General features: G+C 43.8%; 1 protein-coding gene across 8 annotated transcripts; it reads right to left on the reverse strand.

The window, feature by feature from the left end:
• Positions 1 to 4656: 4656 nt before the first annotated feature.
• On the reverse strand, positions 4657 to 17789 carry CUNH6orf52 (chromosome unknown C6orf52 homolog). 8 transcript variants are annotated; one of them, XR_005722662.1, is made up of 6 exons: positions 17672 to 17754; positions 16507 to 16632; positions 6590 to 6779; positions 5827 to 5896; positions 5564 to 5609; positions 4657 to 4951 (listed from the first exon to the last, which is right to left on the reverse strand). XR_005722662.1 is itself a non-coding variant. In XM_040249242.1 (6 exons), exons 4-6 carry the CDS (start codon positions 6776 to 6778, stop codon positions 4794 to 4796), a joined length of 393 nt encoding a protein of 130 aa, XP_040105176.1. In that variant the 5' UTR covers position 6779; positions 12697 to 12806; positions 16507 to 16632; positions 17373 to 17751; the 3' UTR covers positions 4657 to 4793. The 8 variants fall into 8 exon arrangements, 3 of the variants coding, with proteins under 3 accessions (XP_040105176.1, XP_040105175.1, XP_040105174.1); XR_005722660.1 differs by having other exon boundaries at positions 17373 to 17752; XM_040249242.1 differs by lacking the exon at positions 5827 to 5896 and adding an exon at positions 12697 to 12806 and having other exon boundaries at positions 17373 to 17751.
• Positions 17790 to 18052: the final 263 nt, after the last annotated feature.

The raw sequence follows: 18052 nt of genomic DNA on the forward strand, positions 1-18052 counted from the left end.
AGTGAACTCCTTTCTCCAGAAGTGATCACTCTTTGGTGTCCATGTCCTTTCAGTATGGTAATATACACTCAGATATCCCAGGGCAGTGCTGTCCAAAAGGATCTCTGCCATGATGGGAACGTTCTATATCTGCACTGTCCAAGATATTAACACTCATACTAGCTACTGGGCACTGGGAATGTGGCCAGTTTGACTGAGGAAATGTTACTTATTTTATGTTACTGTTGTACTGCATAGTTCTATAGCTAGTACCTGTGCTTATTATACAGTGGAAATACAAAGACACACAGACTGGCTTTTTTTTTTTTTTTTTAAGTGTTGCTTATATAGATACATAATAGAATTATAGCTTTTTGTAACTTGCTTTTTTGAGCCCTTCAAAAATAAACTTTATTTTTAGAATTGTCCTGGTTTTTTTACTTTCTGGTTACACCATGCAGCTTAGATCCTTGATGAGGGATCAAATCCACCCCCACTATAGTGGAAGTGTGGCATCTTACCCGCTGGACCGCCAAGGAAGTCCCACATGATGAGACTTTAGGATAGCAGTCTATGCCAAGTGGGAAATGGGAGCTGAGATCCATGTGAACAGACTAAGAATAACTGGAGTTTGGGAAGACTCCACTCTTGCAGTTCAGTAATGCCAGAACTACACATGTTCTGTTGTGACTACTCCCTCTTCTGGTCAGGATGGCTGAGGGATTAAAAGGTCAAGCCAATGGGAAAGACACTGGAGGTCACGCTCCCAAGGCCAAGTTCTGACTTTAGCAAGAGGTCTGCCAGTGATGGCTCTGGGAGGAGGAAGGTAAAGAGATGAAGCTGACTCTGTTCACTTTTCAGTACCTACAAGGTTTGAACGTGGTGGGCTTCCATGGTGGCTGTCGGGAAGATTAACTGGGGTGAGTCCTGCTGGGAGCCCAGGAAGTCTGACCTACATCTTGGGAAGGATCCTGGGGGCTATAGTAGACAGGGTGGCTGAATGGTCTAAAAGGGGCTTCCCAGGGGGCGCTAGTGGTAAAGAATCCGCTTGCCAATGCAGGAGATGCCAGAGACACAGGCTCGATTTCTGGATTGGAAAGATCCCCTGGAGACGGAAATAACAACCCACTCCAGTATTCTTGCCTGGAGAATCCCAGGGACAGGAGCCTGGTGGGCTGCGGTTCATGGGGTCACAGAGAGTTGGACACAATTTAAAGTGTGCACACAGACATAGACACACACCAGGTTCTTCCAAAAAGAACCAAAATTCAGAAACCAACAGCCAGCATCGTGTCAAACCGTGAAAGTGAGTCTCAAGCATGTGATTAGGAGTTGAGGCTATTAGGTGAATTGCTGAAAAAGGGAGTCAAAGTGAAAGTGAATTATTAATGAGTTTCAGGCTATTTATTTCCATTAAAGTGAATTATCAGTGAACTTCAAGGCATCAACTGTATTGAAGGCAAAATGGAAGGTTTCTGATGACTTTCCAAAATGTTTTATTTTAAAAAAACTTTATAGACTTCAAAGAAAAGTTGCCAAAATGGTATGGAGAATTCGTGTAGACCTTTCACTCAACGTCTAACATCTTACAAAATCAAATTTCAGTGATCAAAACCAGCTTTGTTTGGTTTTTAATTCTGTGCTGGCTGTGTGTTGAGAGTTGAGGCCACGTGACTTTTACCTTTGTACCAGACAGACCAGATGGGTAAGGCGAGTCCCAGTAACATGGAGTGCCTTCACGTTAAACCAAATGATGGAAACAGACTGGACTGGTCTCAAGTACCATTTCCTGTTGAAGACTGTACTGTGGAAAGGAAACATCTGGACTTCCCTGGTGGTCCAGGGGTTAAGAATCCACGTGCCAGTGCAGGGGACACGGCTTCAATCCCTGGCCCAGGAAGGTCCCACATGCTCAAGGGCGCCTACTGAAGCCCTTGTGCCTGGAGCCTGTGCTCTGCAATGAGAGCAGCCCCACTGGCCGCCACTAAGAAAGCCCAAGTGCAACGAAGACCCAGCGCAGCTGCAAAGAATGTTTTAATTTAATAAAAGGACAAGCCTGTATATTCTTTATCTAGAGTATGGGAATGGGATAAGAGAAAAGGATGGGGAACAGCAAATCCACAGCCAGAGCACAAAGAAGCCAGTGGGGAAAGCAGCGGGGTAGAAGAGTAAGCTGTGTCCTGCATATCACAGATCGCTGGCTGGGAAACTCTAGATTCATTTCCTTAGGCTCTGACTAAATAGGTGTAATGGGTCATGAAGAGCGAGGAGGGAAAGCACTGATGACTGCCAGGGCCACAGGTTGAAACTCTGGTTCTTGACGCATTATCTCTGAGCAGGTGAGGCATGATAACCCCACGATTAGCACTCCACAGAGGCTTTCACAAAGGACCCAGCAGGCAGTGTCTGAATTCGGCTTTCCATCTGCATGGCTGGCTGTATATCAGATGACCCGGTGGAAGAATGATGGTTTAAAAAGTAAAAGCAGTCGTTAACAGATTCTTTGGGGATAATGGCTACAAAAGGCAACACAGTGACTTAAAATACAGGACAGGCTGGTAGGGAAATAATTTGAATGCCTAGGAAACTTACTGATGCTGTAGTCATTACCACATATGGAAATTTTCCTATCTGGGTATGGAATCAAGAAATTTTTCCAAGGGGTGGGGGTCATCTAGGCAAATGCCATTTAAAAAGCTTCCACCAATGTAACATGGTGGTAAAGAAGTATTGCTGTGTTTATGTAGGATTTTTTTTTGAGCTGGAAGCTTCCACTCATTCCTTCATATATATAATATGTATATTTAATTTTATTTATTTCTGACTGTGCTGGGTCTCCCTTGCCGCATGGGCTTTTCTCTAGTTTCGGGGCGTGAGTGGGCTTCTCATTGCGGTGGCTTCTCTTTATGGAACACAGGCTCCAGGGCACACAGGTGTCAGTACTTGCGGCTCCCAGGCTCTAGAGTGTAAGCTCAATAGTCGGGGCACACAGGCTTAGCTGGTCTGCAGTATATGGGATCTTCCCGGACCAGGGATTGAACCCATGTCTCTGCATTGGCAGGCGGGTTCTTTACCACTGAGCTACCAAGGAAGCCCCCTGTACTTTTTTTTTTTAATTTTTTTTATGGCTGCACCACGAGGCTTGTAGGATTTAGTTCCCCAACCAGGGACTGAACCCAGGCCCTAGCAGTGAAAGCACTGAGTCCTAACTACTGGACTGTCCGGGAATTCCCTAGACACCTTTTTAAAATCACATTTTCCTTTTATTTATATGTAAGATGGAGAAGGAAATGGCAACCCACTCCAGTGTTCTTGCCTGGAGAATCCCAGGGACAGAGGAGCCTGGTGGACTGCCGTCTATGGGGTCACACAGTTGGACACAACTGAGGCGACTTAGCAGCAGCAGCAGCAAGATGGATGTAAGTGAAACAAACTGGCTATTTCTTGACAATAAATATGCAAGAAAACATGGATTTGTGGTCACTTTTCTAACAACAAATATTTACTCTTGAAATTCAATTTTTTTTTTGCCATGCTGATTTGTGTTTGTGTCTTTTTCACTCCATTGTCAAATCATAGTGTAATCTTTTTGTGTGCTTAGTCATATACGACTCTTTGTGACCCCGTGGACTAGCCCACCAGGCTCCTATGTGCGTGGGATTCTCCTGGCTGGCATGTAAAACTGGATCAACTCTAGGGGCTGGGCTCCCCTGCTGGTCTCTCCTGGGATCAATCCAGGGTTACATTCAGCAGACAGTCCAAGATGTCAGGTGAGTGAGGCTGTGGGTTGGCTGTTTACTGGGGCGCCTCAGTTCCTCTCCACACGACCTCTAATCTTTAGGTTTGAGTGGGTTTCTTGGCATGATGGTGGAAGTGTTTTGCAAGAGTAAAACCCCAGAGTGAAAGCGCTTATCAACCCATGCATTGAAGTTGCACAATGGTGTCACTGGGGGCCCACGTGCTCTGTCTCAGAAGGCTGATGGGCTGTTTTGATCAAGCACACTTTCCGTGTTGAGGACTCAACTGTGGCAAGTGCCTCCACTGTCTATCACCTAGTGCTCTTGTAAGAGAGCCTGAGGGTCTGGCGATGGAGATCAAACTTCTAGTTCTAATCTACCTTTTTCTACACCAGATGCAGGCAAAAAGGCTTGCACTGTTTGTGAACAGAAGAAAGCAGCAAATCACTCAATATATCAGAGTAGCTAATGCCACCATCAGTTTAGGTCAGGCCCATGTCATATTAAATCTATTACCTTCTTATTTTTCATATAGTTTTATATAGTTGATTTACAATCGTTTTATAGTTGATTTACAATTGAAATATAGTTGATTTACAATGTTGTTTTAGGACACCTATTTTCAAGTGTCTTACAGTGCAGCCTGGTCTAACTTGATAGTTCTGTGGCCTCTCTTCTTTGTTGTTACTGTTTAGTTGCTAACTCTTGTCCAACTCTTTTGTGACCCCCATGGACTATAGCCCACCAGGCTGCTCTGTCCACGGGATTCTCCAGCCAAGAATACTGGAGTGGGTTGCCATTTCCTTCTCCAGGGGATCTTCCCGATCCAGGGATGGAACTTGAGTCTCCTGCACTGGCAGGTGGATTCTTTCCCAGAGTCACCAAAGAAGCTGGATGTGACCTCTGCTGGCACCCACATAATACAACACATTTCCAGACATGAACGTGCTGCTAAAGTTTATTTACATTACAGTCTCTCAAGAATCTGTATTTATATACACAATCCAGTGCCATCCTGGGAGAACTTTTTTTAAACAAAAACAAAACAAGACACAATGAATATGATAGTTGGGGAGCTTAAGGAGTATCTTGCTCTTGGGGGTTCTTGTCTGGGATTTCTGAGTGCACTGTATCAAGAGGCTGCCAGTGGCAATTCATGAGAGACTGGTAGAGCTCTTCACTTTTCACCATAAACTCTTTGTTGAGTTCCTCAATATTCAAGTGGAGATTTGGATCTGCAGAAGCCAATTATACATCCAGGAGAAAAACAGAGTTTCACAGGACACATATTAGAAATGGCTTAAAACTAGAGGTTTTAAAAAACATCAGCAGGAAATAGTGCAGATATTTAATGTTAGTTTTTTAAATTGCGTGTTTCCCTTCGATAAGACTTTAAAAATAGAAACTGAAGCTACAAGAGCAGTGCTACTGGATTCCATGAGTAGATGATGGGAGAAATGGAGAAAAAGGACAGAATTAAGAGATAATTTGGAGACGAATGGACAGTACTCAGAAATGCATTCAACTTGAGCAGAAGAGAGAGGAAGGGTGGGAGGCCAGTCTTGAGTTTCTAGCTTGAGGACCTGGGTGGATGTGACCCCAAGGACTGAGCCAGGACCAGATCCCTAACACAGGGCTCTGACAAATAAACATGCTGCTTTATCTGTTCAGTTAGCAGACTGATAGAAACGGAGAAATGGTTTATAACAATTAATTTAGAAGCCGAGGGAGGGAGACCTACATTGGAACTTTCTGGTAGAATCTCTTCGTTTATAGCCAGCTCAGTGAATGAGGGACCTGGAAAAAGGGTTAGTTTTGTTTTCAAGTAAACATAAGGCTTCTGTTACCTTCTAGTGAATCTTCATCTTGGTTTTCAGCTAGAGATGTGGTTTCCTACAATGAAAATCAGTATGTTTAAATTTTTTTTTTTTTTACTTAAAGGGTTGCTATTGACACTTTCCTGGAAGAATTTAGCTCTCAAAAATAATATCTACAACACTAAAATCCCTTTTGATCAAATTTTATTTTGAATGTTGAATAAAAGAGCCTTTAAATGACAAAATACTACAATTATGCCACAGGTGAGCTGAGCCCATAGAAGAAAACTCACACGGGAGGAGCACTGGTCAAAGGCGCCTGCCCTCTCTGAAGTTTCAGGGATCTAAGTGGCCCCCTGGGGTCTGGGGGGGCGGGGAGGAACCAGACCGCAGGGACCCTGGCATCAGACTCCACAATCCCTGCACCCAAACCTGCACCTGGAGCTCTGCCCTTCCTTCCAGGTGGCAATCTGCAGTCTCCATGGGCACATAGCCCTCGTGGCCTTCCAATCCCATCCCAACCCCGCGGCTCAGCTAAGGACCAGACGGTACCTGCTGAGGAAATGCAGAGGCTACAGAAAAGCAAACCAATCCATCATCTTCTCAGGTAAGGAAGGACGTAAATTCCAGAAGCAGCCCCCAAACAGACCTTGGTTAGTTACTCCAGACTCCATGGGCTCTCTGGGGGCAGTGTAAGTTATTACCATTCCTCTCTACAGGCACCGGTGGCTCAGCAGTACAGCATCTGCTCACTATGCAGGACACCTGGGTTCGATCTCTGGGTCAGGAAGTTCCCCTGGAGACAGGAATGACTACCACTCCAGTATTCTTGCCCGGAGAATCCCATGGACAGAGGAGCCTGGCGGGCTACAGTCCATGGGGTCCAGAAAGAGTCGGACACGACTGAGTGACTAAGCACAGCACACACACATATTAGGGTGCAGAGTCCAAGGCTGAGGGAAATTCGAGGGGATTTCTCGAGGGCATGGAGAAAGGAAAGAGACGTCCCCATACCGGACACGCGCCCAATGCAGTATCTATGCCAGGGAGAGATACCTTGGGCAGAAGCAAAGTCTCAGCGGGGTGTCCAGAGGTCTCACATGCAGAATAAAGGTTGGGTCCATTTCCATCTGCCCCGCGGCCAGAGCTGTAGCCAGGAGGGTAACCACCCTGCTGTTGCTCGTACCGGCTGCCGTACCGGATGCTGAAGGGGTGAGGCTGGCAGGACGGGAAGTCTGGCTTCATTCTAAGAGCAGCAGAGAGAAGGGTAGGACATCAACAGCCAAGGCAGAATCGCTCAAAGCCCCGGGACTCGATCCTTCTTTCTCTAAGGAAGGAAGGAGGGTGTCCGCTTTCACTAAGAACACCTATTTTCAAAGCAGTAGTTTGTCAATTGCCAAACTGTGTTACGAAACAGAACACTATCAGCCTTTTCATTCAGAACAGGAAAAATCAGCACACCTTTGCCAATACCAGTAATAAGTATCCTGTTGAGTTGAGCCCAAACCTGGAAAACTCTCCTGTCCAGCCATTTATCCAGACCCTTGATAAAATGACTGGGAATCCACAGTTTTAAACCCCGCATCAAAAATCCCAGCCCTTGGTCTAAACCCTCTCAAGCCCACAAACAGCACTTCCAGCTGCCTCAGAAATACCTGCAGTGATCATTCCTGCCAGGTAATTAATTCTTTAACTTTCAGGTGGGTTAAGGAGTGGGTGCAGACAGGCAGGAGTGTATTGGAGTCACCTGGAGGAGCCCTTGCAAACTGTGGGATGGGCTTTGAGCTGCCCACCTCCTCCCCCAACTGTCACGCCCCGGGAAGCCGTCAGAAAGGGGAGGTTGGGAGGGTGGGGCAGAAAGGGAGTGTGTGGTGGGCAACTGCAAAGCGCACAGAAGTCTCCAGCCCTCCCCCCCACAATAGTGTGTAAGGGAGCCACTTTTAATCATTAAAAGCTTAAGACAAAGACAAAGAAAGACTTAAGACAAAGAAAAGCTGCATTGGCAGGTGGGTTCTTTACCACTAGGGCCACCTGGGAAGCCCCATTCAAATGTTTAATGTAGTTTCTATTTACCTGTAATGTGAAAAATAATCATCATGATGAATTCTAGTCGTTCAACCATTCACCCATCATTTACTGACCCCTCCTATACACAACACAGGTGCCTGGCATCAGTGCCACAGTGGAACTTATACTCTAGTAATTTAATTTCCCTGTGTGTTCAAGGGAGATGTTATTGATTAGCAGCTGTGCACACACAGTTAGGGGCTACCCAATATCCAGTTTCCTTTTCTTCCTTAATAATAGAACCTAGATTTTATTTGGAAGTAGCAATGTGCCTTGTGGCCAGGTGGCCAAAGTCGAGCTGCTGCTGCTGCTAAGTTGCTTCAGTTATGTCCGACTCTGTGCGACCCCATAGACGGCAGCCCACCAGGCTCCCTCATCCCTGGGATTCTCCAGGCAAGAACACTGGAGTGGGTTGCCATTGCCTTCTCCAATGCGTGAGAGTGAAAAGTGAAAGTGAAGTCACTCAGTTGTGTCCGACTCTAGCGGCCCCATGGACTGCAGCCTACCAGGCTCCTCCATCCATGGGATTTTCCAGGCAAGAGGACTGGAGTGGGGTGCCAATAAGATGTAAATACTGACTTAGCAGCAGCAGCAGTAGCACTATCACAAGGGGGTTGAGGAAAGCTTCGTGGGCAGAGGGAGTCTGCTTAGCTGGAAGGTGTCTTTTGCTGTCGTTTTCTGCCCTTCTCACAGGTCGAGAGCTGAGATTACAGATGTGATGGATGAAACCAAAAGAACTCTGCATCTCTCCTGGCCTATGAGGTGATATCAAAGGGGAAGTCACACAACCAAACACAGGATCTTAAAGAGCAAACAGGTCAGGGTCCCTGATGACTGGAGACTCCCTGTACCAGCACTGGACCAACCTGCCTCCAAAAGCCTTTGTCTTAAGAAGGAAATCTCTTGTTTAAGCCACCGCTGTAAATTACATGAAATTAAAAATAATTCTTGGGGCTTCCATGATGGCTCAGGGCTAAAGAATCTGCCTGCAATGCCCAAGATATGGGTTCAATCCCCGGGTTGGGAAGATCCCCTGGAGAAGGAAATGATTACCTGTTGAGGTCCTTTAATGGACCGGAACCTGGTGGTCCGGAGTCGACCGATAAGAAAGTAAAGGAGAGAGAAAGAGGTTTACACAGAAAGCCAATAGTCCCTGACACGGGGCTTGCTCTGTTCACGGAGGCCTCAGGCGCCGTCTCGATGGGGTGAAGGCACAGAGCACCTTCTTGAGAGGGTCTTAGAAGCCCGGGCAGGAAAGTGAACTGAGAGAGCCTCTGCTCTCCAAATAGCCTGAGAGAGAGAGAGCGCGCGAGTGAGACACGGGAACCAAAGCTCTGATGGAGCAAAGGTGTTTTAATCAACATGGTGTGGGCATATATATATTCTCCGCAAAGATAAAGATTAAAATTCCAGACTTACAAAACATAGGCGATCCATATTAAAGAGAGAGAGTTGTAAATAATCACTTTTACTGTATGGTTCAGAAAAAGGAGGAGGGTACTTATCACCATATAGAAAAACTAATGAAGGAAATGCCTGGATTCCTCAGCCCCTGGGAGAAGCTTGCCTCTCCTCTTAATTCCTGAATATTCAGGAATTAATAAGGAACAGAGAATTCCTGACAGATCCAAAACAGCACACAGGAAGCCTCCTGTTAAATGCTTCCTGACAATTCCTCCTATTTTATTATACTCATCAAAATTACAAGGTCCTGACCCAATGAGTTTGGTTAGCGTTAACCAACCTTATAGAAAGTCAATGGTAAACACCAAATACAATTATCAAGACAATCACCAAAGTTACAGTTCCAGACCCAATACTGTGGGTAATACTTTGAAACCACCCTCGTGGGTCTAGCCCGGATAATTTGTTCAGCTAAAGTTTCCAAATTAGGGGAAGAGGGCAGATTTTTAGAAAAAGTTTTAAAGATTTCCTTTTTGCAGGAAATGTACATTCCGAGAGGCATCATCATGTGTATTTTGTAAGTGAAATTTGATTTGTACCCAGTTGTAGGCACTATGATTGAACTGAACAGGCACAACGCAAAACTGAGTAGCTTACAGAGGAGTTAAGACAAATATATAGTTTGCAATTAATACAAGTTATATGATATAAAGTCTTATTAAATTGTAAATTTCCTATGGCTATAACAAAAGGGAGTGGGACACAGGCTTGTATAAAGTATGACCGATTACAGCAAAAGAAATAGTTACTATGACCACGACAGGTCTCTGTGAAATGTCCGGTCCAAGTTCCAGATTTTTCGGTGTTCACAGCAACTTTCCAAATGTCCCATTGTTCAGGCCCAATTTGTTTATCCAGGACGGTTTGAGGAGGGGGGGGTGCCATTCCACTGTCAAGCCAGCCAAATCCTTTGTCATGGTAATGTTTCATTAGTAAACTTTTACATAATGTGTTTTGTTTTTTCCCTAACATTTCAGTAGTGTAAACATGAGTGAGTGAAGTCGCTCAGTCGTGTCCGACTCTTTGCGACCCCATGAACTGTAGCACACCAGGCTCCTCCATCCATGGGATTTTCCAGGCAAGAGTACTGGAGTGGGTTGCCATTTCCTTCTCCAGGGGATCTTCCTGACCCAGGGATCGAACCCGGGTCTCCCGCATCACAGGCAGACGCTTTACCGTCTGAGCCGCCAGGGAAGTCCTGGTTCACAGTAAATAACCCAAGCAACGTCTGAAGGGCTTCTTTTGGAGGCAGGACGAAAATCCGTTTGTCCGCTGACGTTTATGCGTAGTGCTGCTGGGTCTGGGCACAGGCGAAAGACTTCATAGCCTAAAGAAATGTTAATTAGTTTTCCTTCCTCCTCAGGGTGTGATGGCTCCCGCACGTACTAGGGAGGGGGCTTAAGTATAGAGTCATTAGCTGAAACGACTGGTTCTCTGTCCATTCGACCAGCTGTAATAGAGGCGAGTTGAGGATTAGTCAAGCTCGAGCAGAGGAATGTACAGGCCAAAAGACTGAGCATTGCCAGAATGTATTCAGGACTCCGAGGCAATCCCTGTTGAGACCACATTTTCAGCTCGATTAGTAAGGGTTTTTATTTGTCCCCAAGTGGGGAGATCATAAGGGTGATGCCACTGAGGGTGGTGCTTTCTGGAGATCTTTAGAGCAGACATAGCCCACATTGGAATTTCTTCTTCCTGGGGTTCTTGTTTCATCTCCATTTTGGATGCTGGGGAGCCCCTTGGGTCGAATCTTCTTAAGAGGTTAAAAAAAAAATTAAATAAAGCTGTATTAACAATAGTTATAGGTTTAGAAAATGTCTTACGTTGGAATCTAGTAAAGTCTGCTTTAGATAAGGAAGGCAGTAGTGAACCTTATGTATTCTCCCTTTTTAAATTTTTTTATTTGTAACTTCAGTGTGTGATGTTTGTTTGACTGTCTTGTGCCTGTGGGTTATAAGGAATACCTGTAATATGTTTAATAGAAAAATATTGTAAAAATTGTTTAAAGTGTCTAGAAATATAGGCAGGGCCATTGTCTGTTTTTATGGAACTAGGAGTTCCCATTACTGTAAAACAAGCTAGTAAGTGAGTTATAACGTTTTGTGTAGCCTCACTGCGAAGAGGTGTGGCCCAAATAAAAGCATTAGGTTGTAAACCGCGAGGCTTAACACCTTGTGTGATGGGTAGAGGTGTGTTAGGAGGTGCCATTTGTTAGATTTCTTTTTTATAAAAATAGGAGAGTTCCAAGGAGAACAGGAGTCCTCAATATGCTTTAATTCTAGTTGTGTATCTGTAAGTTCCTTAGCCGCCTGTAATTTCTCTTTTGTGAGGGACCACACTGCTCTGTCCAAGCAGGCTCCTCATTCTTCCAAGTTATTTTAATAATTGTATTGTTTGTTAAATGAGCAGTGGCCCCTAGGAAAAATGTGGAATGTATATCTGAGTTTGTCATATCTTATATCTTTTTATTAAAAGCATATATCTTACCTTTTTTTAGCAACTATGACGTGTCTTGTATATTAGCATTTTATAGATTGTTGAGTATATCATAATATATATTCATTATATATACATTATATATTTATTAATAGTTTAAAATCTCTAGTTTTTATGTAAAAAACTTTTTGTAAGAAGAAATTAATGTTTAGTAATTGTTTTAAAATCTTATTTGGAAATGATCTAGTTATTTAATAAACTTTTATTATTTAGTTTAGTACAGCTCTAGAAATTTAAGTTATACCAATCCTAAGAGATTATTTTAGATTATAATATTCTATTAAAAATATAATTATTTTTAAGTATCTAAAAGTTTTTATTTATATATTATATATATACAAAGAGTTACCTTTTTGTTGACAAATTTAGTTCACCTTAAACCTAGGCATAATAAAAGTATTATATAATGTTGATGACTTAAGACATGTTTTAATTAGATTAGCATTTATATTTAAATAAACATATTATTAAATATTTTTCAGTTCACATGAATTTTAATTTAAATACAGCTCATTAACTTCATATTATCTAAAAACAAAGCTGGTATATCGACGGCAGCACTGCCAGATGTTGAGGGTTTGGGGGAAAAGCTGGAATTTGCCCCAGGTTGTTGTTGAAGGGGACCTGGGGGGGTCCCCTGTTTGGAGTTTCTCGGAATAGGTTTCCCTTTAATATCAAATTTAGATTTACAATCTTTGGCCCAATGTATTCCTCTACGGCAGCGAGGACATATTTTTGGAGGTTTATTTTTATATATATATTTTTTTCTGCTTTCTTAGGGCAGTCCCTTTTTAAACGGTTATTTCCGGATGTAAAGCAACCATTGTTTCAGCTAGCATTTGCATCTTTTCAGTTTCTTTTATTTCGACAAGCCTTCAAATAATCAGTAATAGTCCCTGTCTCACGAATTGGAGCTATAGCTTTTTGACATTCCTGATTTGCATTTTCATAAGCAAGTAATTTCTCTAGTTGCCTTTTGGCTTCTTCTCCAATTACAGTTCCGGAAATTGCAGTTTGTAATCTAGCTAAAAAATCAGCATACGTTTCATTAAGTCCCTGAACTTTAAATAAGTGATGAAGTAAAGTAGAAAAGTAATAGGGCTTTCCAGCTGTTTTACCCATGTCTTAGTACTTACCGGCCTCAATAGGCCCAGGGGTCACTCTTGTCCAAATCTGCATACGTGTACCAAGCTCCTGTTCTGGGCACCACTTGTTGAGGTCCTTTAATGGACCGGAACCTGGTGGTCTGGAGTCGACCGATAAGAAAGAGAAAGAGGCTAATATTCCTTGGTTTACGCAGAAAGCCAATAAAGTCCCTGGCATGGGGCTTGCTCTGTTCACGGAGGCCTCAGGCGCAGAGCGCCTTCTTGAGAGGGTCTTAGAAGTCCAGGCAGGAAAGTGAACTCAGAGAGCCTCTGCGCTCCAAAGAAATAGCCTGAAAGAAAGAGAGAGGGAGGGGGGGAGAGAGAGAGAGAGGGAGAGAAAGCAAGACACAGGGACCAGGGCTCTGATGGAGCAAAGGTGTTTTAATCAACATGGTGTCGGCATATATACTGTAGTTATTCTCCGCAAAGATAAAGATTAAAATTCCAGACTTTCAAAACATAGACATCCATATTAAAGAGAGAGAGAGAGAGTTGTAAATAATCACTTTAAGGAAGAGGGTACTTATCACCGGATAGAAAAACTAACAAAGGAAATGCCTGGATTCCTCAGCCCCAGGAGAGGCTTGCCTCTCAATTCCTGAATACTCAGGAATTAATAAGGAACAGAGAATTCCTGACAAATCCAAAACAGCACACAGGAAGCCTCCTGTTAAATGCTTCCTGATAGCTACCCACTCCAGTATTCTTGCCTGGAGAATCCCATGGATGGAGGAGCCTGGGGGACTACAGTCCATGGGGCTTCAAAGATTTAGATACAGCTGAGCAGAGCAGAGGAGCAGCAATGGGCATAGTTAACTAGAATTGGCGGCGAGGAGTGGAAAATTGAAAGAAACATTAAAAAATAATAATTCCCTAAAATTTTTTATACCATTTTGAAGGTTATTTTCCATTAACAGCTATTATAGCTATATTCCATGTTGTACAATACATCCTTGAGCCAGTCTTACACCCAACAGTTTGTACCTCCCCTGCCCCCAGACCCCACCCAACACACACTGGTAACACTGGTTTGTTCTGTTATCTGTGAGCCTGCTTCGTTTTTTTTTTTTTGCTGTATTCACTGTTTATTGTCTTTTTTAGAAAAAAAATTCTTAAATATTGTAGCAGCTTAGAAATCAAACTTCATGTTATCAGTTAAGATTCTTTCAGAAAAGCATTATCTTTTTTCCTTATTTTGGACTTTTTAAAAAAGACAATGAGAATTTTGGCTATGAGTGCGAGGTGGAGCTGTAGTGGGAAAGGAATGTGGGAGCTGACCCTTCGTGATACGGTGCTAAGAAGGCTGCGATTTGCGAGGAAGTCCATAAGGCATGTTGCACCCACCCAGGAAGACGGCAGGGGCCAGATGCTACGAGCAAGACTCCAGAGATGAAGATGGACATTCAGGCAGAATTTTAGATGACGGTGACAAGGAAGAGTTCACAAATATTGCTTCGATCTCTAACAGTTTCAAACGCAAACCTCCCATAGTTCACCTGGATTATTCTCATTAGGCAGGTGAAACAAATTTCTTTCAGGTCTGGGTCTAGGGAAAGTAGCCCACTTTCTCTGTCTCTGAGCTCTACATGCAGAGATCAAAGTCATCTGAGAATACAAGCACACACAATCTCTGCAGTCCTCAAATTTAACAGACTTGCTACCTATGACCCTGTGAAAGGAGGGTAACAGAGCAGCAACATTAGACTCACATGAGATTTCTAACAAGGCCAATTTCTCTCCACTGTATCCTGCTTTTAGCTCGGTATATCGACCTTCTAACCACCCTCACCCACCCTGCAAAACGAAGACTGGCTTTTTTTCTTTAGCAAACCAAACAAAGCCAAGTGCTTACTTAACACTGGTTAAATGAATGAATAAATCAATGCCTGGCTCAAGTGCAAAAAGCTTTTCTATCAATAATATAAATGCAAAACTAGAAACCCCATTGTACTTTAGAGTTAAGCCCTATTGTGGAAGGGTTGGTGGTTTCTTGGCAATTGCAGTTTTCTGAGAATGAGACTGAATGGCTTTTTCCATCCTCTGTTTGGAAAGAGAACAGGAGGCTTGGCAGGAAGTATGCTGTTTGAATCCGTTTGAGCAGATGTATATTGCATTGTGTGTTTTTCTTTAGGCAGAGAAAAACCACTTTTCTTCTTCATTAAGAGACAGCACTGGAGCCCAAGAAGTGAAAAGCAGCAGCAACACCAGAGTCTACTGCTACTGAGCTGTGTGGTTTTGAGAGCGTTTTGGACCTACTTCTCCATTTATATCTTCAGACCAGCTTTAGAGGCATTAATCTTTTTGAAAATGTGATGAAATCCTATGAATGCTGTCTTCCATAAACATACACATACAATTCTGCGTATAATTTCAGGGCACTGACAAGCCCCAAAACTGACCCATCAATTCTCCCACATTAGGAGCCCCAGGACCAGATGCTCTATGGTCTTCGAAGCTCTATGCCTGGCTCCACTAACTTTTTACAATTAAAAAAATAAGAGGACGTAAAACCATTTTACGCTTATGTTGCGTGCACTGCGGTTTTCACACTATTCTAAACATCTCCTGGTTGGAGCAAAAGACTTTCTTAAGCCACAAGGCTCTTCTCTAAAATGTGATTTTATTGTACTTCACTCCAATAAAACTTAATTAAAAATAAAATGTGACAGATACTTAAGCAGGTAAAGTGTGACAATTCATGTACCAGATTGTAATTGACAAGCATAGTAATAGATGCTGACTATGATAATTACCCTGTTATCATGATATGTTAAAAATGTCAAATGAATGCTAATTCTTTACAAACAGCATCTGAAATTTCACTGGGGTAATGAGGCGGGGCACGGGGTGGGGGGGTTCCTGAAGCAACAAAATACATCGAGCACATGATTTTCAAACACTTTTATTCAGTGTTTCTTTTCTTTCTGCACGAGAGACTACCTCTTCCCCCTAAATAAAGATATGCAAAGAGTCATATATTTAAAAGGAAAATTAGACTTCAAGAAATGTTCTCCTTACTTCGTCCCATGCCCAGGGGACACCCCTACAGCAATTCACACTCCTGATTTAGTGGTTCTTTGATAGAAAAGCCACCAGAAGAACAAGCAAGATACAAGAAAAGAATTTAAAATGTAAAACAATTTGTGACATAATAACATAACTAGCAAAGTGAAGGAATTACAGCTGTATCTCCTTTTATTTTTGTACTTCAATTTATTGTCCTTTATAGATCCAGCTTTTTTAAAAAACACAAATCAAAGTTTATGGCAACCCTGCATGGAGCAAGTCTATCAGCACCATTTTCCCAACAGCATTTGATTCCTTTGTGTCCCTCTGTCATATTTCAGTAATTCTTAGAATATTTCAAACTTCATCATTATTTTGTATGGTGATCAGTGATCTCTGATGTTACTAAGAATTGTTGAAGCTTCAAATGATAGCAATAAAGTATTCTTCAATGAAAGACTATGCCTTTCTTAGACATAATGGTGAAAGTAAAAGTGGCTCAGTCACGTCCAACTTTTTGAGACCCCATGGACTGTCCAGTAATTCTCGAGGTCAGAATGCTGGAGTGGGTGGCCATTCTTTTCTCTAGAGGATTTTCCCAACCCAGGTATCGAACCTGGTTCTCCTGCACTGCAGGTGGATTCTTTACCAACCGAACTACCAGGGAAGCCCAAGACTTAATGGGATTGCACACTATAATAGCGTGCAGTCTAATATAAACCTAACATTGGGGAAGAAAAGATTGTGTGACACGTTATTTGGAGGGTCTGGAAATGAACCTGCAATCTTTCTCACCTGTGCCTGTACTGTCCAACAGTGAACACAGTTTTCAAGTGACTGAGAATGAGCTGGACTTCAGTATTTCAGTGCCTGAGAAGTCCCAACATGTACAGCCGCCAAAGCGCGAAGGCTTTCCTTGTGCTGAAATGACAACCAAAATGACCTGATTTGTACAAGACCCAAACTAGCATTGATTAAAACAAATCTGAGTTAAACACGTACTGACGACTCAGAACATCGGTGAACAAACGTCCTCAGAGACAAGAGCCTAAGCGCTATAGGCCTGTACTACAGTCTAAAAGCGCGTGGGGTGAGAAGTCGACAGCAATGTATGTTTCAACCTCCCATAGTCATATTCACCGGTAGGGAGCTTAGGAGACTCATTTTACGCTCCGATATTTACTCTGTTGGAAGTCTGTATGAAGCTGTCCTTTCTGACACATCTCTGAATCTTTGTATCTCACGAAAATCTCAAATCTAAACCAGGACTATCTTTGCTTTCATTGCGGTTCAAGACAGTAAAGAATCTGCCTGCAAGGCGGGAGACCCGGGTTCGATCCCTGGGTCGGGAAGATCCTCCGGAGTACGGAAAGGCTACCCACAGCAGTATTCTTGGGCTTCCTTTGTGGCTCGGCTGGTGAAGAATCCGCCTGCATTGCGGGAGACCTGGGTTAGATCCCTGGGTTGGGAAGATTCCCTGGAGTAGGGAAAGGTTACCCACTGCAGTATTCTTGCCTGGAGAATCCCATGGATACAGGAGACGGGACAGAGTCGGACACGACTGAGCGACTCATACTGGCTTTTATTACTGTTTGACTTTGCGGCTAACTCGAGAAAGGTGGTGAAAACAGATTAAATGAGATTCCCTTCTGGAAACTCACCAAGGATGACTAGACCCGTCATCTTCCAAGTACTGTCTTTACTCCCCTCGAGTAAAGGGTCCTTGTCCTTCTCCGGAATGTGCCATAACGTTGGCCGACGAGTCCTTAAGGGTTCGTCAAGCCATAACCAAGAAGGAAGGAAGGAAAGGTGCTGGGCAAGATTATGCGGCCCGGGCGGGAGCTCGAAAACCGGACCGCTCCGATCAAGGCGAACCCTAAAGGTCACCCCTCTTCGTCCGGTCACAGAGAATGAGCACGAGAAACGGCTTCCAACACAACTAGGAGACGTAACTCCCTACCTGTCATCACGGCCCGGGATCCACAGACGCACACCTCGCGGCTGCGCCGGGCCCGCTCTCCGACTCCCGCCCTGACCGGAAGTGCCCGCCCCTTCCGTAGACGCCCCGGAAACGGGGGGCCTCCGCAGAGGCTGTCCCGCCCACTCGCCTCAGAAGCGCCTAGCACAAGGCTCCCTCGAAAATGCTTGTTGGCCCCCAGGTTTTTTCCTCCTTGAAATGAGCAACCTCTTCAAGAGGCGTCCTTCCTTATTCCCTCCTTGAAAATTCCGCCTGGTTGTCTAGAAATTCCGTCTGATCCGCCGGAAACCACCCGCCCCACCCGCCCATGGATGCAGGCATCTAAAAGGCAGCCCCACGGGCCTGACGTAACTTGAGCGCCGA

Source organism: Oryx dammah, unplaced genomic scaffold (genome assembly GCF_014754425.2).
Source record: "Oryx dammah isolate SB20612 unplaced genomic scaffold, SCBI_Odam_1.1 HiC_scaffold_11, whole genome shotgun sequence".
Taxonomy (NCBI): domain Eukaryota; kingdom Metazoa; phylum Chordata; class Mammalia; order Artiodactyla; family Bovidae; genus Oryx; species Oryx dammah.

Bases quoted from the DNA above. Each gene is read 5' to 3' on its own strand.
- CUNH6orf52 (XM_040249241.1), bottom strand. From the start codon at position 6,778: ATGAAGCCAGACTTCCCGTCCTGCCAGCCTCACCCCTTCAGCATCCGG. The intron at 5,610-6,589 runs GTATCTCTCCCT...TTTTCATTGTAG, and splicing joins AGACTTTGCTTCTGCCCAAG to GAAACCACATCTCTAGCTGA. The intron at 4,952-5,563 runs GTAACAGAAGCC...TGGCTTCTGCAG, and splicing joins AGATGAAGATTCACTAGAAG to ATCCAAATCTCCACTTGAAT.